The 22964-nt window shown below is 46.1% G+C and overlaps 1 protein-coding gene across 4 annotated transcripts in view; it reads right to left on the bottom strand.

Moving 5' to 3' along the window:
• The window catches only part of MALT1 (MALT1 paracaspase), a 74374-nt gene that overhangs the window by 37092 nt on the left and 14318 nt on the right, over positions 1-22964 (bottom strand). For 2 of the 4 annotated variants that reach the window (XM_090037865.1, XM_090037869.1), the window contains 7 exons: positions 22124-22274; positions 9629-9807; positions 8808-8904; positions 8393-8425; positions 6866-6892; positions 5662-5694; positions 5127-5225 (listed from right to left, as the gene is read on the bottom strand). In XM_090037865.1, the coding sequence (XP_089893991.1) occupies positions 5127-5225; positions 5662-5694; positions 6866-6892; positions 8393-8425; positions 8808-8904; positions 9629-9807; positions 22124-22274 (619 nt within the window). The remainder of the gene's footprint in view (positions 1-5126; positions 5226-5661; positions 5695-6865; positions 6893-8392; positions 8426-8807; positions 8905-9628; positions 9808-22123; positions 22275-22964) is intronic. The other 2 variants (XM_090037867.1, XM_090037868.1) reach the window with 2 other exon arrangements.

Here is a 22964-nt window from a genome sequence, read left to right as displayed (position 1 = left end):
ACTAAGGAGGAGTACTCTGCTCTGGTCCGGACCTACAGAGACCAAATCAGGAAAGCCAAGGCTGTGATGAAACTCCAGCTAGCTACAAATATCAAGGACAATAAAAAGTCCTTTTTTAGATATGTGGGGAGCCGAAGGAAAAGCAAGGGCAACATTGGACCCCTGCTAAACCAGATGGGGCAACTGGCAACTGATGCCCAGGAAAAAGAAGTTTGCCACTGGAAAAAAATATGTTCTATTATTCTAGGACAGTTTAGGAAAATTTTAGACATGTTCTCAATATTTTTTCTACAAGAATATTTGAGCAAATCTACATAAACTGCATGATAATTAAAGGTCAAGAAGGCTGTTGTGATTTCTACAAAAGACTTTGTAGCAAGAGTGACTGAATTAATTGCTAGCAAATTGGTCACCTGAATTAGAACCTGTAAATACAATTTAAATTCCAAGGATACAGACACATGAACACTTGGAGCCCTTTCAAGATCGCAACATTTCAAAAAGGCTGGTATGTTCCAATTGTTGTGTGTGAACAAACTCAAATGGAACAAAGCTGCTCTGATGCACTGTAATTGCACGATTAGCCAAGTCTACCGAAGCGTGGAAATTACCGCACTCCAGACTCCAGCGTCACATGTATCAGCATCCTTGTGCTGAAAAATGGAGGAAGGGCACCCCTGCCACCATTTTTCAGTGCAGGGACACTGATATATGTGATGCTCCAACTGCTTTAATTAAAGCGCCCAGCCCCCTGCACTCCTCGAGTTCATCTATAAATGTCACGAGTATTTGTTTGTCCATAGCCTCAACAAAATAAATAAATAAATCACACTACAGTGAACTGTAGCTGCAAGGCTGACACACTTGGCCAGAAATCATTCAATCCCACATGATATGAAAGAATTTGTGCCCACTATGACTACTATGTTTCTAAGATTTTCTTAACAGGAAAAAGCATACCCCTTATGAGGTAATACATTTAATCTTATTCTGGAAGTCAGACTGCCAGACACATTCCACTTTCAGTATGTGGTCTCTTTTGTATAAAATAACTAGCTCAAGGTAGAGCAGCAACAGACCTCTCTCTGTAATGACCTTTCCCAAGACAGAGAAACTTGTCATTGTGCAAAACCTTGCACTTTGTTGTGTTACAAACACGTTTTGACCTTTGATTGTTGAGGTCAATGGTTATTCACTTCACAAAAGGAGATTAATAGCTAAAGAAAGAATCAGTCCTAGTGGAATTCTTTCAGTACAGGTTCAGATCGTCTCAAACAAAGGTCAACTCTTAGGAGTTAAGCAACAGAATAAGAAATTCCTTTTGGGCGATAAAAAACAAAATGAAACTCAGCTTCAAAAGGCACTGCTCAATACACTTTAGGAATTCAGGGCGCTTCTACACGTGCACTAATGCACCTTTTCTAAAGTGCATTAAATTTAGTACCTTCAACGTGAGGGTGCCTGTACATGAGCACAGAGACTGCTCTGACACACTGTAATTACTAGGGGTGTGCGAAGCAGGCAGTATTCAATTCAGATTTGGCCTGATTCGGGGGACAGTGATTTGATTTGCTGATTCAGATCACTGTCCTGATTTGATTTGGCTGAATCTAAAGATTTGATTCTGATTCAGAGAATCAGTGATTCAGCCATAGAAACAGCTTTATATGTTTTTTCCACATACCTCAAAGGACCAGGCGTGGCTTATGAACACTGAGATGGTGGGGCAGATGGAGTATCCCACAGGAGTGCGGGGCGGGGGGGGCCCTGTGTGCTGCAGCAGACCCAGAAGTGGACTGGAAGTACTTCTGGTTCACTTCTGGGCCCGCCACTGAGCACATGGGGGCCCTCCCGTGCCTCCCTGGCTCAGCAATCAGCTGAAGGGGACCCTGGGTGCCCTTCCCCCCCCCCAGACCCAGGAGGCACCAGTCGCTAAGCTGGGGGGGCCAGTGCTTCTTGTCCACTTTCAGGTCTGCCGCCAAGCATGCTGGGGACCCTGCCACGCTCCCGTGGGTCGCTTCATCTGCCCCACCATCTCAGCATTCATTAGCCACCTGGTACCTTGAGGTATGTAGAAAAAAAAAAAAGCATATAAAGCTGTGTCTATGTCCGAATTGTCAAATTTCTCCAAATCGAACTGGAGGTTTCCGATTCGATTTGGAGAAATTAATGGGTCTCCTGATTCAATTCGGATTCAGAGATTCGGCTGCCGAATCAGGCCAAATCTCCTCTAAATTGAATCAGCAACCGAAGCTTTGCACAGACTTAGTAATTACAGGCTGTATTTTACCCTCCCCTGAACTAGTATGTGACTTGGAATACTTGCAGGGGAAGAAATGGCTTCTTCCTTGTTGCCCAGAGATTTTCAGCCCAAATTAAAGAGCCCTCAAACAAAGCCCAAAAAGCACTATTACAAAACAAATATTCCCCAGAAATGGATGTACAGATGAGTTATGGGGATGGTTTCAATTTAGAGAAGACATGCCAGCCAAATAGCTCTGTAAATATTATAAAGAATCCTGTTATAGATTCTCTCTCCTCACTCCCTTTATTTTTCCTGTTAGGCTATATCTATATGGCTTCTGGAGCGAGCCCAGGAGTGCTACTTAGGGCCCTTGCCACATGTTACATAAATCACACAATTAATTGGTTAATTGCACAATGAATTCAGACCGCCCATGCATGTAAATTAAGACCAGCCACACTTGCAAAGTAATTACCATGCATTTAATTGTCATGCATTTACTCGCACTGTCACAGGGCAGGGCACAGGAGCGGCCGTGATCTCCCCTGGCGCCCCTACCATGCCAAGTTGGGTCTCAAACGCACCCTCCTTCTCGCCCGCCACGTCTTGGTTTTATATACAGTTTTATATGGGAGGCTGCCTTCTTGGCCATCCTTGGACACAGTGCTTTCATACTGGCCCTACTCTATGCAGTGCTCTGGTGCACCCCAGCCTTATGGGCTACACGTGCCTCTGACCTCCCCTTTAGCATGCCTCAAGCCTCGCAGGTGTACCGGACGTTTCTTATGTCTCTATCTGCGTTCTATGTACGCACCCCTTCACAGGGACCTCTTCGATGAGGACCCTCTCCAAGCTCCCTAATATGTATGCGCCCTCTCCGGACTCTGTCCCGCGCGCCCTGCCCTCTCCGGGCTCCTATTCGTACGATCACCCTACTTCAGGCTTAGTCGCATGCTCGCCCTACCTCGGGCCCCCAATCGTGCGCTCTGCCCTACTTCAGGCTTCTACTTGTCCAATTGCCCTTCTTCAGGCTTAATCGTGCGCTCGCCCTGCCTCGGGCCTCCAACCGCTCTCCTCGCCCTCTCTGGGGCCTGTCCCACGCTTCTCGCGCTCCTCGCCCTCTCTGGGGCCTGTCCCACGCTTCTCGTGCTCCCCTTGCCCGCTTTTGGGCCTGTCCCGCGCTTCACGTGCTCCCCTTGCCCGCTCTCGGGCCTGTCCCGCGCTTCACGTGCTCCCCTTGCCCGCTCTCGGGCCTGTCCCGCACTTCACGTGCTCCCCTTGCCCGCTCTCGGGCCTGTCCCGCGCTTCACGTGCTCCCCTTGCCCGCTCTCGGGCCTGTCCCGCGCTTCACGTGCTCCCCTTGCCCGCTCTCGGGCCTGTCCCGCGCTTCACGTGCTCCCCTTGCCCGCTCTCGGGCCTGTCCCGCGCTTCTCGCGCTCCTCACCCGCTCTGGGTTAAATACCGCCCCACACGGGGCTGGGGTCACACCCCCCAAACGCCGCGCCTCTCTCTGGCGCTCACCTGTCCTGTGCACCCTGCCCTCTCCGGGCTCCCACTCGTGTGACCGCCCTTCTTCAGGCTCTTAATTGCGCGCTCGCCTTGCCTTGGGCCTCTAACCATGCGCTCACCCTACTACGGGCCTTTACGCTGACCCTTGCCCCTCTCTGGGCTAAATACTGCCCCACACAGGGCTGGGGTCACAACACCCCAAAACGCAGTGCTCTCTACCGTGCTGGGAGCACCCCACTGTACTGGGGAGCTCCTAATGAGGCCTCCTCCATCCCCTTATAGCCTCACCCAGTCCTCCAGTTTAACCATATGAACATAAACCATAAGCCAACAACCGGTTATAACACCAACACAACTCCTGGCTCTAACGCAGCTCTAAGCCAACCCGGCTGTAACCCCAGAATGAACCTTGTGGCTACAACATAAATCCAGAGCCACCCTGGCCCTCTTGCAATACCTCCTTGCCAGGGGTTCTCTCTACTCGCATCAGGCAGATGGTCTGGCTGTTCTACTTGGCTCAACTCGGCAGCAAAGCTCTTGCTCCTCAGGCTGCTAGATGGTAACTGCCCTGCTCTGCTCTGCCCTGCAGCAGAGCTGCCACTTCTTAGGAGGGAACTGGCTCGGGCCTCAGCCTTTTCTGTTTATATGGGCCAGGCCCCCACCCCCGATGGTCAGCTAACCCAATCTGTTGCCTCAGCAACTGCCGGCTGCGCTGCCCTGATGACTGACAGCTAAGCCCTATTATCAACGCCAGTAGCAGGCACCCCAGTGCCCTGCTACACGCATAATACATTTAGACTGTTCATGCATGCAAAGTAATTATCATGTCATAAAAATGATTATCCCATTTTAAGAGCCAACCTGCTAAAAAGTTAGTGCTTGAAAATGTGTAACAACTTTATAACTGGTTTCTATCCAGCTTTAATTTAAAATGTGTGGCAGGGCCCTGTAAGTCCCAGCTGTACAAGTTGCAGAACCAACAGCACCTTGCACTCAGGAGCCTCCATACACAACCATGAATGTGTGGGTCTCATTTCTTGGCAGTTTATTGGACTTACTCTAGAGAGCACGTAGAACAATTTCTATTTAAGGACAGTAAATCACACAACAAAGTTAGGAAACATCCTGAACCTTTATCAGTATGAGGGGGAAAAAACCCTCATTTAATAATGCATCAAAATACTATGACACTCCAAATATGTTCAGATGTTACATAACTACATTTTAAGTATAAGTAAGCATTACTTATAGCAGTGTTGAGTGAGGAACACCTGTTCTTATTACTTCGTGGCTTATCCAAAAAGCTTATTTTGACTTATGATCTTGAAACACAAATGCTGATTTTTATGCATTGGCACACAAACAAACTTACCTAAGGGAACTAAGATGTCAGCTTGCAAATGTCCACTACTGTTGAATACGTGCATGCTCTTATCTGCACTGAATGTCTCAGGGCCAGTGGGGCAAGCTACTGTTGGGCAAGAATGGACATATGGGCTCTCATTACAAGGTAGCTGATATGCTGATTATTCATTCATTCATTCATAAAGAATCGCACCTTAATTTGCCTCTCCACAACTTGATTGTATAATGCCAAATTGCAGCAATAGGAGAGATAGTGAGGTACCTGGTGCTTGCAACCAGATTTATAACTCAATGTCCCATGCAAAAGAAAAGCAACCAAAGGTTTTATTTACTATAGTCACTATCTCAGATAGGCTGAGATTGCAAATACTCTACCAATGTACATACTGAGACCATAGACAGAAGGATGACTATGAACAAGAATTGCCTGACATTATACCCAGTCACAGAAATACTGTTGCTTTTCCCGAAATTCATTAACCAAAAGACAAGTGAGCTGCAGATGAGAAATAGGTACTCATCATGAATATGAAACTACTCACCAGAAGGCCTGCCACATGATGGTTCTTGAACAACTAATGAGAAAGAGAGAGAGAGAGAGGGAGAGAGATCAGGTACCAATCAATCATCAACACTTTAAAATATAATTGTGAACATTAAACAAGTTGTGTACGATCTTTTAAATTTAAAGCAGTGCCCTATTTCAGTTCTCTCTCTGTGATTTCTTGGTGTGTTATTTATAACCTAACTTTGAGGGATTTTCCCCCATTTTTAATATCCAGGAATAGGAACTACTGCTGTTACCTTAACTCTCTGCCCTCCTGTACACTGGCAGGATTTGCACTGTAATTTAAATGCCCATAGAAAGTCATAGCAGTTTTGGATCTTACATTTTAGTACCACGCTTTCCAAACATGACCTTTTTAATAGCTCTATTTGCAAGGAATCAACCAGAGACATGAGTGGGGAATATATACTATATTCAAAGAACTTGTCATGTAAGGAATTGTTTTATTCTTTTTCCATTGCTAGCAGTAGCAGGGCAGAGCTAGCAGAGACATTCAGTGCTAAACAACAGGTGGATGAAACCCCCACAACTTCCATTAACATCCATCAATTAAGACAATTCTGCTGATTGATTCTTTTGGAGCCTAGAGCAACCTTTGGCAAAAATAAGCACGGCCTTTGACACCTGGCACAGAAATTGTATGACCCATGTGATGTGGCATTTTAGAAAACAGTGTCTGCAATAATTCCTAGTGGGGATTCCAGACGTGGCCTTCCAACACAAGCATCACACAACTTTGAGATCATGATAGCTTGTAGAAATTAATGATTATGGCAATCTCTTGGCAGCCTTACTGTAATTTGATAAGATGTCATTCCAGCTGCAGAGAACCAGCTGAAATTAGCATCATGACAAAACTTCAAATATGAAAACCAGTACAGGAAGCCAAAAAAGGTTTTTAAGTAGCACCAGGCTATTTGGCAACAATATAAACGGTAGTTTCTCAAATTACCTTCACATGAATGCAACTGAAACTCTGTATTTCAAATACCCGTTGCGCAGCAGTTAACATTTACTATAACAAGGTGTCAAACTCAAAACCCCAACCCTAAGCAGGCCCAGATAACGCAGACACATAAGTTTAAATTTTACAACTCAGGCCTATTTAGTTTTAAATGGTTTCTCCTATAAAAAAAACTGAAAAGAAAGCCGTTAATTTTTTAAAGCAAACTACTTACCAGGCTTTCCAAGACCACTTAGCTCTTCTGTAAAAAATGCACAAAAATAGTAGTTACAAAATTTGACAAACAACCAGCAAAAATAAGAAAAGTTCAAAACAAAGAGCTCTGCTGTGTATAACAGAAGCTGGAGTCTAAAATAGCAAGTCCTCAAACCCAAGCAAGTTATTAAAAAAAAAAGAAGAAAGTATTTCAGTAAATATATCCCCTCCCATTTCCCTCAACACACACCGTTACAAAAAGAATAAAATAAAAATCAGACTAGTGTCTAACCCTAGTAATTTTCACATCAAAATACAGAAACAGAAACACCAAAAGGAAAGAACAGTCTATATTTCAGCCATCTAGTCCCAGAGTCATGCAAGCAGCTTTGAACAAAGAAAAATATGAGAACCGCATGCTGTAATAAGTGATTTGTTTTTAAGAACGTTAAAAAATGGCAAGATCCACAAAAGAAAACCAATATACGTACATATGTACGAAGGAAGGAAAGTCCTTCTATCCTAATTTTCAAAAGATGCTAAAGAGCCAGATATCTCACTCATTTATTTCAGGAATACAAAACTCTAAAACTCTTGGTTCAGAGGTGATACCTTTTATTACACCAACTAGAAAACAGCAAAAAAAAATCATCTTTCTTTGCAAGCTTTTGGACACGTGCCCTTCTGCAGGTATTTATTTCAAGTAGTGCACTGGGAAGAACATTACAGGAACATTAGAGGTCTTTTACTTTGGGTGCTGTAAGACATATTGTATTGCATTATGTTGTATTATACTGTACTGTATACACGGGAATTTACCACAAATATATGTATTTTTTAAAATTGCTAAGGCTGGTGACTCAAATGGTAAGGTTCAAGCAAAATCATGCTTACATTTTTATTTAAGTGTTCTTTTATACAGAGCATCTCCTAAAGAACATATAACTGGATAGTCAAGGTCTGGCTCACGTACAATGTCATGGAGTAGTGATGCCTCCCTAGTAGGCCAGCTGGAAATATACCTTACACAGGCTTAAAACCAGTACTGTCAATTCCATGCCATCACCACCATGGACGGTTCACTTGTGTACCAAAGGTCTCTGTCTGCTCAAGCCATTATCAGCTGGGGCAAGTTAAAAGGCCTGCAGCAATGCTAATGTAAACTGGGATCTGAATCAGCAGCCAGTGGCATGTATAGAGCTTGGCTTCTTACAAGGCTATTACTTTTGATCCTAGCTGGGGTGCCTAAATCACCCTCATGCTTCACAGAAATCTGTAGAAATTTCTTCCTCCGTAAATTTTCATGCACGTAGGAATGGTGCAGAACCCAAATATCTTTTCAATCTGATGCAAAGAAAAATAAAGTAGCTCTAGGTTTTGTTTATTTGGATAGCACTAGACCCAAGAAAGCAAAAGGGCATGCAAAGCACTAAACTAAAGCCCTACATTGAACATGCTCTTTTAATAATAGATCCTTCAGCCACTGAATCCCAGCATGCCAATGCATTTATTTTTCAATTGTCCCACAACCAAAGTTTTCCTTTACCTTCAGTGCACTCCACAGGCATAGCTTTTCTTTCTTGTGTTTTAAGAGCAGGGAAAAAAATGGAGGATAATTTATGTTCTCAGTTATGAGTGTTATTACTTACAGGGGAAGACAAAGGTTACTGCTAAATAGAAAGTGAAGTACTCGCCCTGCCTTCTGCTGACACCACACCCAACACCACAGTTAGAAACTTGGTAAAGTGTGAAGAAATGTTATGAGGAAATCTCAAAGACTTTACAAATATTAAGGTTCTAAAAATCCCTGAAAGGGTAGCAAGTGCAATATTTTACCAGTGGGTAAAAGCAAAGTACAGAGAGGTTCAGTGGCTCACCGAAGTTTGAAACTTCCAGTAGGGATTCTAATAAGTCACCTGGTTTTAACTAAGTGGCCTACAAGAAGTTGACAGATTTCTTACCTACTATAACGTCTATCTTCTTGCTTTCTTGATTGTCTTGGTCATTAAATACACGACACCAATAGGTCCCTCGATGATCTACGTCCACACAAGAGACCTATTATGCAGCAACCCACGCCCAACAAAAATACTTGTGAACCACTTAAACAAAGAACAAGTGAGAAAAAAAAAATGCATACATCCATCACAAGGTTTTAGATGCAAAAGACTGTGATGCCACAATGACTTCCTGTAAGTAGACCCCTGGGACAGAGCAAAGCTCGCTGCTGGATTGAAGCCAAAGAATCTTACTAGAAATCTAGCTTTCTGGTTGGAGCTGCATTAAATGTTGAACACTAAGGACCCATAGGCACCTGGAAAAATATTTGCTGTGGGCAAACACGATCAGGCATGGGATAGAGAGGACAGCTTCTGTAGAAATCCATGAGTAATGTAATTAATAAATGCATCATGTACATCATTATATTCATAGCTCCCTATCTTTCTGTACTATTATCATATTGCTCTATTCTAGGATATGCACAACATTGAAAATCTCTGCCACAGCTTCACCTTGCTCTATTCTAGGATATGCACAACATTGAAAATCTCTGCCACAGCTTCACCTAGTTAATACCAGACATGTCCTAGCAATTCAGCTCACTGTAGCAGTCTGCACCCTACACAGTAATGAAACATTAAGTAAAGGGACACCAGAAAACTGAAGGACACAAACACCCTTGATATTTCAAGATGACAATGATTCTTATTTCCCTTAAATAAATCTGACATTATGAAATTGGTAGCACTAGCTTCAAAGGACAGCGCTCAAAATAACTTACCATGTACACTTTTTTGTTCCCATTTGTCAGTGGATCGCCATTTCTGAACCACTGGTAACGAGGAATTGGTTTTCCAATAGCACCACACTCTAAAACCAATGTGTCCCCCACTGTCAGGCTTTGTGACTGAGGATGAATGCAGATGTGGATCTTGTTTTCAGGCAAACCAGCCCAGCTTCCTTAAATTAGAGGGAGAAAGAGAATTTAGCCAAGATTGTTTGAGGCAAATCTGAGCTTTCCATTGCTTCCTTGTATATCATCTTTCTCTGACCCTGCGTTCTACCAATGAAGTTAAGACAAGGAAATCAATTTCAACATAAGACTCTAATCCTACACTGCCAAAATATTAAACACACACTCAACCTGTGCAGTCAGACCCCTGCCAGCCCCCCCGATCCCCATCTCCACCAGCCCCCGCAACCCCCACCCACTCCCCTAGGCACCCCATGGCTGTCCCATCCACCCCAGCTCCTGGTACTTTAAAAAAAAGCCCTGACTCAGTGGCTGATGCTGGTAGGGGGGGCGATCCCCACTGCCCCCCACTGCATGGGGGGCTCTGTATGAGCCCCCTGACCCCACTTGCTCTCCCAGGACCCACCATGGCTGCCCCGCCTGGGCCAGCTCCAGCCTTTTAAGAAAAAAACCAAAAAAATCCCTGGGACTCACCAGCTCCTGCAGTAGCCTCAGGGCTTTGAGGGGCTCGTGGAAGAGCTGCCCCACATGGTGCAGGGCACCGGGGATTGCCCCGCCACTGGGCAGGAACTGGTGAGCCCAGGGAGGGAGTTGTTTTTCTTTTCCTTAAAGGGCCACAGGTGGGGCACATGGGGCAGTCATGGGGGGGAGGGGGCTGGGGGGACAGGCTAGGACAGCTGGCGGGGGATGGGCCTGTATGAGTCAGAGATTTGGCCAAATAGATTTGGGACAGTGATTCGAATTACCGAATCAAATCGCTGCCCCCCAAAATCGGCCAAATCTGAAGCCGGTCCAGATGATCTCCACCCTAGAGTTCTAAAGAAACTGGCTGGGGTCATTGCAAGACCCCTGGCACAACTTTACGACCACTCGTGGTGCTCTGGTGAGGTACCGGAGGACTGGAAGAGGGCCAACGTGGTCCCCATCTTCAAAAAAGGCAGGAAGGAGGACCCGGAAGACCATAGGCCGGTTAGTCTTACCTTGATCCTAGGCAAGCTGTTCGAGAAAATTATGCTGGCACATATCCAGGAGAGGCCAGCTGGGGACTGCATGCTTAGGGGAAACCAACATGGGTTCATCAGTGGCAGGTCCTGTCAGACCAAACTGGTGGCCTTTTACGATCAGATCACCAGATCATTAGATGCAGGGGTAGCAGTGGATATAGTCTTCCTGGACTTCCGGAAGGCTTTTGACACTGTCTCTCACCCCGTTTTCATTAAGAAACTGGGGGGCTGTGGTGTAGACACCCACACAGTCAAATGGGTCGCCAACTGGCTAGAGGCCCGCACCCAGAGGGTGGTAGTGGATGGGTCCTTCTCAACCTGGAAGGACGTGGGCAGTGGGGCTCCGCAGGGCTCGGTCCTCAGGACCGCACTGTTCAACATCTTCATCAGTGATTTGGACGAGGGGCTAAAAAGCACCCTATTCAAATTTGCTGATGACACTAAGATGTAGGGGGACATGGGCACACTGGAAGGATGCAACAGGCTACAATCAGACCTAGACAGGTTACAAGGGTGGGCGGATGAGAATAGGATGGGTTTCAACACAGACAAGTGCGAGGTGATGCACCTCGGAAGGAACAACCGGCACCATGCCTACAGGTTAGGGAACTCCCCTCTTGTCAGCACGGAGGCGGAAAAGGATCTGGGGGTCATCACTGACTCCAAGATGAACATGGGCCGGCAGTGTGGAGAGGCAGTCAGGAAGGCCAACTGCACCTTGTCATGCATCCACAGATGCATCTCAAGCAGGTCCAAAGAGGCGATCCTCCCCCTCTATGTGGCACTGGTCAGGCCGCAGTTGGAGTACCGCGTCCAGTTGTGGGCGCCACACTTCAAGAGGTTTGTCGACAGCATGGAGAGGGTCCAGAGGAGGGCCACTCGTATGATCAGGGGACAACAGGGCAGGCCCTATGAGGAGAGGCTACAGGACCTGAACCTGTTTAGCCTTCAGAAGAGAAGGCTGAGGGGGGATCTAGTGGCCTGTTACAAACTAGTCAGGGGGGATCAGCAGGCATCGGGGGAGTCACTGTTCCTCCGAGCACTGCCAGGAGTGACCAGGAATAATGGTCACAGGCTGGCAGAGGGTAGGTTTAGGTTAGATATCAGGAGGCGCTACTTCACGGTCAGCTAGGATCTGGAACCAGCTTCCAAGAGAAGTGGTGCAGGCTCCTACCCTGGGGGTGTTTAAGAGGAGGTTAGATGAACACCTTGCTGGGGTCGTTTGACCCCCGTATTCTTTCCTGTCACGGCAGGGGATCGGACTAGATGATCTGCTCAGGTCCCTTCCGACCCTAGAAACTATGAAACTAACTATGAATCCTAGCCGCTTCGCACAGGCCAAGTATTAAGATATTTATGGGGTTGAGTCCAAGCCGAAATTGTGACCTACAACTGAAACTTAAAAAGGTAGTCAATGAGGATTCTGGGTAACATGCTCACTGCCAGATGCATAATCATTGTGTGCCATTACACTAAGAGTAAATCTTCGGTTTCCAAAATGATTTAGAGAGGGATAGCTCCATGGAGTGTATGGCACTCAATCTCAGTTATTCCTACTCTTGTCACTCTAAGAGGAGGATTTAAGAGAAAGAAGTGCAACCTCTGGACCAGGCAGTGAAGAGTCATCCTGTTCACTACTACTGCCTAACAACAATCAAGGATTTAGTGAGGCTTAAGCCTTTCAGCCCTTCAGATCATTTGAAAAGATTTCTGGCTAATTATATAACACACTGTATATATTACTCCATCCACAGCTGAAATGAGATGCCTCATTTTTAAATGAGTGTACATAGATGACACATTTTAATGTTCTTTTCTGGGAAGACATATAAAAAATGAATTCCTACTCACATTCTTACTGTACATTCCTAAAATTAGTCATCATAAGTTTAATTGAAGTGGTACATGTGTACGCACATGCATGTGCAGACACGCACAAAGTGGTTTCAATGAATATTACATTTCCCACTTTTGCGTAAGCAGGTTTTTTCCCCTCCTTCTTTCACGTGTACGGATGGAAGTTAACCCAGAAGAGAGTACACAAGTCTGTTTTGTACCACTTACACCTGTCGGCTGGACTACAGGGTGGGACAGACATCGCCTACACCAGCTTCAAAATACTAATTCCTGCAATGGGACCAACTAGATAGCAACAGCTACTAAGAATCATGGCGGTAGAAGACTGCACTGTAGCCCCATGACCTGTCTTCAGGAGTGTGAATGCATTAACTGTCCCATCACTACTCTCCTTACTCCCCTACAGAAAGTCACTGCTTCTCTAATTCTAAAAACGAAGTGTGATGCCTAATATATGTAAAGAGTGAAAAGATTTTCTATACAACCAAACGTGCTTTATGGTAACCAAGTCACTGCCTCTTTATCTAACTGCTAGACATGACAGCATTTCTGAAAGATAACTAATGTATATCCCCAAGTGGATTAAGCTACAATAATGCAAAAACTACAATATTTAGGCTAAAATATTCCTACTATACACACAGTAGTTACTTCATTGAAAAAATTTAAAACGTGCATAGGATCTGTGGTACCATTACTATAAAGTGCAGACTTTCCTGGAAAGTATACATTGCACAAAGCTTTCAGCTTGGCTATTAGTCACTCATGTATGTACTAAAGGTCCAGAATATGTAGTTGTGTATGTTGGCCTTGGGCCTGTCAATGATGTCAGTGATATGAGGATTAAGGGCTGACAACAATATGTTGGTCTCCCTTTGTTCCTGACTCCCCCCTTTCCCCAGCATCCGAGCATCACAGCATGTACAGCAGGTTGTAATGCGCACAAGTACATGAGCACTGTCACAGTCCCACAGAGATAGGGTGAGAGAAAAAAATAAATGTGGAAGCTCTGACTAAGCTGCATGTTTGAGGTATTAAGTCAGGCCCTCCAACCTCAGTCTTTAAAGGTGATCGTCAGAGGAAAGCAAAATTTGTCCCCTCTGGGTGCCCTCTCGCATGTTCCGCAGCCATTTTTCTCACCGTCGAAGTCAGTGTTTCACACTGCTGCTCAGAACGGGAATTGTAGTGGCTGCAGTAGGAGGGTGAGAAAGGGTTCAGTTACCCAACGATACTGTGTTAATGCACAGCTGTTGGCCATGCTAACACCTTCCCTCGCAGCAGCAACTACTCCTTGCTGCCCTAAAACAGAAACCAGTTACACCTCTGAATAATTACAGAGCACATAGAATCATGATTTCAAATGGTACAAAAACAACAACGCTGCCTTAAAAATTTCCCAACAAAGCAGTGCCCCATTAGATATAATTGACTGGACAAAACAGAAATGTTTTACAAGAATGCAGCACTTACATTTTTTTATATGGAATTAATGAAACATTTCATTTTACTCAAGGTCAAAGTGTTTCATTTCAGCCTTTTTTATAGTGTCACTTGATTTTTTCCCAAATCTAGGATGAAACAACACATTGTAGTCTTTGAATATCCCACAGGGTAGAAATTCTGTTTTTTGACAAGAGGTGAATCCTGCACAATTGTCAGGGAAGATATTTCTAGTTAGATTGCTTTTATGATTTTGTTAGTTTCTCAGATGCTTGACATGCATATTAGGGCTGTGTGAAGCTTCAGTCCCTGATTCGATTCAGCAGATATTCAGCCCGATTCGGTGCCTGAATCTCCAAATCTGAATCAAATAAAAGGACTCTTTAATTTCTCCAAATTGATTCAGAACCTTCCATAGTTTCATAGTTTCTAGGGTCGGAAGGGACCTGAACAGATCATCAAGTCCGAACCCCTGCCATGGCAGGAAAGAATACCGGGGTCAAATGACCCCAGCAAGATGTTCATCTAACCTCCTCTTAAAGACCCCCAGGGTAGGGGCCTGCACCACCTCTCTTGGAAGCTGGTTCCAGATCCTAGCCGCCCTGACTGTGAAATAGCGGCTCCTGATATCTAACCTAAACCTACCCTCTGCCAGCTTGTGACCGTTATTCCTGGTCACTCCTGGCGGTGCTCGGGGGAACAGGGACTCCCCCAGTGCCTGCTGATCCCCCGTGACTAGTTTATAACAGGCCACTAGATCCCCCCTCAGTCTTCTCTTCTGGAGGCTGAACAGGTTCAGGTCCTGTAGCCTCTCTTCATAGGGCCTGCCCTGTTGTCCCCTGATCATGCGAGTGGCCCTCCTCTGGACCCTCTCCATGCCGCCAGCATCCCTCTTGAAGTGCGGTACCCAGAACTGGACGCAGTACACCAACTGCGGCCTGACCAGTGCCACATAGAGGGGGAGGGGATCACCTCTTTGGACCTGCTTGAAATGCATCTGTGGATGCATGACAAGGTGCGGTTAGCCTTCCCGACTGCCTCCCCACATTGCCGGCCCATGTTCATCTTGGAGTCAGTGATGACTCCAAGATCCTTTTCCGCCTCCGTGCTGACAAGAGGGGAGTTCCCTAACCTGTAGGTATGGTGCCGGTTGTTCCTCCCGAGGTGCATCACCTCGCACTTGTCTGTGTTGAATCCTATCCTATTCTCATCCGCCCACCCTTGTAACCTGTCTAGGTCTGATTGTAGCCTGTTGCATCCTTCCAGTGTGCCCACGCCCCCCCCACATCTTAGTGTTATCAGCAAATTTGAACAGGGTGCTTTTTACCCCCTCATCCAAATCACTCATGAAGATGTTGAACAGTGCGGGCCTGAGGACCGAGCCCTGAGGAACCCCACTGCCCACATCCTTCCAGGTTGAGAAGGACCCATCCACCACCACCCTCTGGGTGCGGCCCTCCAGCCAGTTGGCGACCCATTTGACTGTGGGTCAAATCGATTCGGAGACATTCGGTGGTTCGGACGTAGATACAGCTTTATATGTTTTTTCTACATACCTCTAGGTAGCAGGGGCTCTGAATGCTGCAGTGCTGGGGCAGATGCAGTGTCCCACAGGAGCGCAGGCGACTCCGCAGCATGCTCAGCAGCAGACCCGAAAGTGGACCAGAAGCACTTCCAGGTCCACTGGGAAATGTGCCGCGGGACCCCCCCCGCATCATCCCCCGGCTTGGCAACTGGTGCCTTCCGGCTCTGGGGAGGCACCCGGGGTCCCCCTGCAGCTGACTGCAAGTCCAGGAGGGCACGGGGGAGCCCACCCGTGTGCTCCTCAGCAGACCCAGACATGGACTGGAAGTACTTCCAGGCCACTTCCAGGTTTGCTGCCGAGCATGCTGCAGGGCCTCCTGTGCTGCTGTGGGACGCTCCATGTGCCCCAGCACCGCTGCGTTCATGGACCACACATGCTACCTCAAGGTACACAGAAAAATCTTTTAAAGCTGTGGCTGTGTCTATCAAATCATCAGATTTGGATTCAGCAGTATCTAATTGGAGACAGTGATCCGAATCAACGGATCAAATCACTGTCCCTGAATGCGAATCCGAATTGAATACGGCGTGTTTCGCACACCCTTAATACATGTTCAAGGGGGCTGAGAAAAACTTCCAGATCCACTTAGAACTCCAGTAAAACAGGGGATGGAGGAACAGATATTTCTGAAATGCAATACAAAAGTTCTTAATCTATACATACATCTTCAAGCCATTTTTGCTTGCTAAAAGCAAAAAGGAGGTAAGGAGACCTAAATTATAGCTTCTTTCCAGGTCACTTATGAAACTCAGAGCTATTGTCTCAATCTATTGGGTGGGTACAACTGCTGGAGAAACCCTTGCTCATATCCAATTCCTTGCTTGGTGATAAGTTATCTATGAGGTCTTTCACTCTATAACTCTTAAATCGCAGTGGAGGAAGACTGATTTTCCCCTTATTCTGCACATCTTACAGTAATTTAGCAGATTTCCATGCAAGGCTCATTGAAGCTTCATAAGGAAAGAAATTGAGCCATTGAAAACAAATCAGGAGCTCTAAACACATCCAGATTTCAACCTGGGGCCAAGATTAGTAATAAACTGCCTGGCTACACTCCCATTCATGAGGAAACCGAACCAAAAATGCCAAAAAACAAAGAACAGTATTCTTTGATACCAGTTTCTAGCTTTTGGTTTTTGGGTTTTTTTGTTGGTAAAAAGACCTTTGGCCTCACAGAAGTTTATACTTTAGCAAATTCTTCAGCTTGATACAGATTGTAAATCCTCTTTCTTTTTGGGTAGATAACGCAGAGTAAAACAATCTTATCGTGCTCATGTCACACCACATTACTGCAGCTGCAGAAATGCTATAAGAATCCTATTCTCAGTCAAACAACCTGTCAAACCAGTCAAAGAATTAACTGTCAGCGGGGTTAGTGTCACTTGTGTCCTGCCTGATGGGTCAACAGAAGAAGCAGGTGAACACTAAATCCCACCACCCTCCCCCAGGCTCTCTCAAAGTTGCTACTTTCTTCTTTGGTTGCATTATTTGCATTTAATTAGTTTCCCATGCTTACAACAGCAGCAGTACCAGACTTGCACTTTCTAGCCTTCAGTGGAATAGGGTTAGGGATAAGTAGAAGGCCGTTTTTATCTAATGTTGGCAGCTGTTTTTTTTAAACAGACCTAAGGAAGTTTGACGTCCAGCTGCAACTGACTTTAAAAAAAAATTGCAGCTTGCAAGTTTAAGTTCAGCAGTTTATATTCTGAGTAACGCACTATGTACACACATAGCATTAGATAAAGAAGCTGAAAGAAGATCCCTTGAATTCTGCAATGTTGCTCTTCTAATTAGCTAGAAAGGATCCCTAGATACATTTCTCCCCATCTCCAAGTGCTCAGTTTACTGACTCTTAAGCCTTACAACCAGAAGTGTAACAAGGCACCTGGGTGCCTGCTGCCCCCATGAGAGGGACTCATGGGAGCAGCAGAAACTTCCAGCTGCTGCCATGCTGCAGGTGTGGTCACACATGCCAGTGCCTCAGGCTGTTGCCCCAGACACCCCACCCTAGTTACACTACTGCTTACATGTGACAAAAAACATACCTCCTCCCATCTCACCTTAGCTTTATCCTTCCGTCTTATTAGACACACTTTCCATCTTCACTACAGTTTTAATTGGGAAGGAGCTGTGAAGCATGGTGGGTAGGTTTCAATGGAATGAGACAGCTGAGAAAGTCACACACTGTCTATGCTGGTATCTTAGCCAGTGCTCCCTGGCAAGAATATGGTGTTCAACCTCTTGTCCATGCCACCATCTACACATACAATATTTTCAAATACATGCTTATTTGCACTTTGATCCTGACCTTGCTTGTCCAGCTGCAGTATGAATTAAAGCCAGAGTTCGACTTTAGCTAGCACAGAACTTGACCTCTCTGCAGCGAGGATGCACGCAAGGTCACTCCTAATGGCTCTCTTGTGCCCTTCTCACAGCCAAGTGCCATACATGTTCTCTCACAACTGTATGGGAAAAATAAACCTAGAGCATCTCAGCACAAAGAACCATCAGATATTCCACCAGAAACACATGGACAAATGCAGAAACAGTAATACTACAATAAGGTATGCCAGCAGGGCTTCCTGTGAGGCTTTGCTAACATGAATGCTCAGAACCACGGGCTGGTTACCACATCATGTAGATGGTTTATCAAGGACTCCAAAAAAAGGGAGGAATAATTCATGGCATAGCCCCATCTCAAAATTTTGTCCAGCTCAGCCTAATTGTCAACATACTAATTTATTTCCTGTTTTATTTTCCTCTTGTTTACCTATTATAATATAAACACAGAACTTAAGACATTTTTATGTAGATGTATTCAGTCTTGTCATCTGCCTTCCATTAAACATAATTGTTATAAGTTAATGTGAGTGAGTTCACAATTGGGAAAGACCCATTAGTCCACAGGTGGGCAAATACGGCCTGTGGGCTGGATCCGGCCCACGCAGCCATTCTATCCGGTCCAGGGGCCCCTAAAAAATGTAGAATATTAATATTAATCTGTCTTTGGTTCCTGTAAATAAATGACAGGAACCAGGGGCAGCAGGACCCCAGGGAAGCCCAGTGGGCTCCCACAACAGCAAGGCCCACCCAGCCCTGCCCCCCCCCAGCAGATGCCCCAGCAGGGGCTTCTGGCTGGGACCGTGTGGCTGCCTCAGCACAGGAATCTCAGGTAAGGGGGCGGGGGGAGGGAAGGGCAGGGGAGGACTCCAGGCAGGGATAATGCCAGGGAAAAAGTGACCCCTCCCCCTGCCCTGTGGCTGGCGCTCCCTGCTGCAGCCACTTGCAGCCCATGCAGGGCTGTCCTGAGCAGACACAGGCAGCCCCATGTGGGCTGTGAGTGGCTGCAGTGCGGGGCACTGGCCACAGGGCAGGAGGGGAGTTGCTTTTCCCCCCGCACTCAGTACCAGCTTGTAACCCATCCCACTGCCAGCCTGGGCCCAGCGCCTGCCCCTGGCTCAGCTGTTGGGGCTGCACCACAGTGGCAGCAGCTGTGGCCCCCCCACTTGCTACACTGGGCAGTGTTTGCTGCCCACCCGGAGCTCCCGTGCTGGGCAGCCCAGAGGCAATGGTGGCAAACACTGCCTGGCATGGCAAGCAGGGCGGGCTGCAGCTGCTGCTGTTGCAGCACAGCCCCAACGGGCGACCCCAGATCTGGCACAGGGGCGGGTTACAAGCTGGTGCTGAGCGCAAAGAAAAGCGGCCCCTCCCCCGCCCCATGGCCGGCGCCCCACGCCGCAGCCCCTTGCAGCCCGCCTGGGGCTGCCTGTGCCTGCTCAGGACAGCCCTGTGCAGGCTATGAGTGGCTGCAGCAGGGAGCACCGGCCACGAGGCAGGGGAGGGGCCGCTTTTCCCCACACTCAGCACCAGCTCCTTCCTTGCCGGCAAGCAGGGGGTTGGGGATGCAAGCTGCCCCCCACCTGTTCCACAGGGCTGGGGGGTACTGGGCGTGAGCGGGTGCACAGGGCCCACACCGGTGTCCCAGGGCCAGCGCCAGCAGGGCCCAGAGCAGGGCAGCAGGGACGCAGAGTCCCGGCCAGCAGGGGCTCCATAGAGCCAGGCCAGCTCCCTCCTCTCCCTGCTGGTGCAGCCCAGCCCGGCTCCACAGACCCCTGCCAGCCTGTGCCCCACTCTGGGCCCCATCGGTGCTGGCCCTAAGACATTGGTCCCGAGACATTGAGACATTGGTCCCAAGACGGTAACCAGGGGGCGGGGCACCTGTCAAAGAGTGGGGCTACCCATGAGGCCCTCAACAGCTTGCCAAAACTGGGTAAATGGCCCTCCGCCCGAAATAATTGCCCACCATTGCATTAGACAGTTGTTATTACGGGCAGTGCAGAGATGCTTTGTTGTCAGTGATAAGGTGTGGTGCTTTACATCTAGATACATCCCAAATGCCCTTCAATCGTGAGATCAGATTAAACATTCTTTATACTTTCTCTGTGTGGTCTTAAAACATTCATGATTCAGTCAGCCCAGGGAACACGATGACAAGATCAGGATGATTTAAGACTTCAATTGCTCTAGAAGTGCTACTATTCACTAAATAAAATTTGATTGGGGAAGATAGAATTATTGTTCTGATAATATCAAACCGAGTAATTTTTTAAATTTCTGATGCAAAAGATTTCAAACTGCTACAGCAGTTGTCCTCGCAATTTTGGCAAAAGGTTAGTATCCTTATACTCTTCTCTTGCCTGAAGCAAAATGCTACTGTAACAGCTTATAAACCTATGTTGGATGAGCTACAAAGTACAGGAAAATAAACTCTTTTTTTTTTTTTTTGACTAAAGGTCATTTTGCTGCTTTTTGACTTCTTGCATTCCATCTCATCTGTCAGTAGAGCAGCAAAAAAAGTTCATAAACTTGCAAGTCACTTAAGAGAAATTAAACTGTTGCTTGTAACCTTAGAAACCAGAAGTAATACATGGTGTTGGCAGAAGTAAAGTACAAATAGCAGATTTACTGTCCACTACTAATTCTTCTAAGCAGCTGTGTCAATGCTAGTGAGGCTACTGAAATTCTCTTTTAAAATATTAATTTTCTCCTTCCCTTTATTTAATTCTTTCTTTCTGCACTCACAAAAGCTTATTCAATACAGGTCACTACTCCAGTCATTTATATATAAACACAAAAATTCTATCTACTCATAAAAGATTTTTCTGATGTGCTGCTGCTTTTTCTTGGCTTAAAAGAATGGATGTGGAAAAAGTTGATCTACATGAACTCCTTATTAGCTGAAATAGCACTTCCTTATTATACATTAGGGCTAGCTGATGAGTTAACAATTTAACCACAGCAAAGGGGCAGTACTGCCTTTGGAGCAATAGAGAGGGAGGCTTGCAACTCAATGGGTACGCCTACACCCACAAAAAAAGACAAGGTGTGACTGGAGTCTGTACCATGCTGCCTTAATCCTTTATTTTTCACATCCTTGTGACAAGGTATTTAGCAGAATTTGCAGATTCACTGGAATCTGACAGGGCTGTGATGTGAGTGCTCCTGCTGTGGCCTGCTGCCTTAATCAAACCATGCGGCAGTGGAAATGTTGCAGCATGGACTTTGCTAGCACACACTAACCATAGTACAAACCCTCCAGGAACCTTGGGCATATTTATTTTCCAGTACCTATTAAATCACTGTTTCTTCTGAAAGATACATTAAGCTTCCATGGGATCCCTGCACAGGCTCCAGGCACAGCTACCCTCATCTCCCAGACCCAAGTGGAACAAGAGCCTTTTTACTCCCTCTAGGCTGAGAAGAGGAAAAGAAAGGACAGAAAGAAGAAAGGAAAGCTCCAGAGATTCTTCACACCCTTCTCCCTCCTCTGAATGAACATTGCTTGGATAGGATGGGGAGGAGCAGAGAAGCTGTATCTATTGCTCACAAAAGGGGCAAAGACTTGACTCTGGGACCAGTCCCGATTGGCTCCTCCTCCCTTGGAGGTCAGACAGTGGAGTAGGCAGCCAGAGGGGATTATGTCCCCAGGAAGTGCACACACACCTCAAAAACCCTCCTGTTGTTTAGAAACTTCATTTTCTTAATCAGAGGCCCTCTTTAAAGCACTGCATGGGGTCAAAGCTATGCCCATTCTCCATTCATTTCCACCTAATGCAGATTATAAATGGAAAACGTTGCTTATAAGAGCTCTGCAGAGCCAACTTTCCTTCCTAATTTCCCAATTTAGCCAGCACAAAACACTAAAGCGCAAGGTGTCCCTTTACTACTTTACAGTGTTATGGCCCCATATGGACTGTAGTTAATTAAGTTATATGATAAGCCAAAGAGGGACACTCACAAAAGATGTGCATTTGTTAGAGATGTATTTACTCTAAGCCGCTCAAACCAATCTCACTCACCTTTCCCAGCCCCAGACCTGCACAGAAGGGCATATAGTGGAAAACATTTGCAACTCACCATAAGATGCTCCTTGGAGATCACAGACATCCAGCTGTGCCCACCGACTAAATACAAAAGAAGCATCGCTGTTCACTCGACAGATGTAAAACCCAGAATCACTTGCATTCACGGGATTAAAAACCAGCTCAGGGGAATTCCCACGTGGAACCTGTGTCACGAGAGCCACAGAAAAAAACTTAACTTTGATTGATTGATTCTAGTTTACAATAAACATTCGTGGATTTATTACTCGCAGGCAGGAATATTGAATCTTGCTCTCAGTTCTTTAGACCAGTGTTTCTCAACCCATGGGTCGCGACCCAAAAGTAGGTCACAAGAATACACGAAAGGGTTGTGAACAAACTTTAAAAATGGATCAACAAACTTAAAAAATGGATTTTCCTTTAAAGGAGAAAAATGTGGGAAACCATAGGTTTTCCCTTGCAGGCTCGCAGAGTGCCAGCCTGCAAGGGGCTGCTTGGGGCCACACTGGGGGTCTAGAGTCTGGGAGTGGGCAGCAGCAGGTCGGAAATGAGAGGCACTGGGTCAGGACTGCACATCAATGTTTACAAATGGGTCCTGGTACAAAAAAGGTTGAGAACCACTGCTTTAGACCATCTGAAACTGTCAAAAGAAAAAAGCCTGAAAAAGCATTTAATGGCTTAAATGCAATTTTTTATTCAAGTGCAAATTGGAATTGCTCTGTGCAGCAATTTCTAAAGCCACTTTTCTTGAGTATGGGTTGTTTCAGGAATTCAGTTTAGAGTCTTTATCCTTCCCACAAATAACTGGAAACAATTCCCAAAGAATTATTCCAGCCAGCACTCATGTTATCACCATAAGCAGATTTACTCAGCTA

Source organism: Crocodylus siamensis, chromosome 3 (genome assembly GCF_052110815.1).
Source record: "Crocodylus siamensis isolate JL-2025a chromosome 3, ASM5211081v1, whole genome shotgun sequence".
NCBI lineage: Eukaryota > Metazoa > Chordata > Crocodylia > Crocodylidae > Crocodylus > Crocodylus siamensis.
The sequence above is the reverse complement of the archived record's forward strand: the minus strand, read 5'-3'. Positions and strand labels throughout refer to the sequence as shown.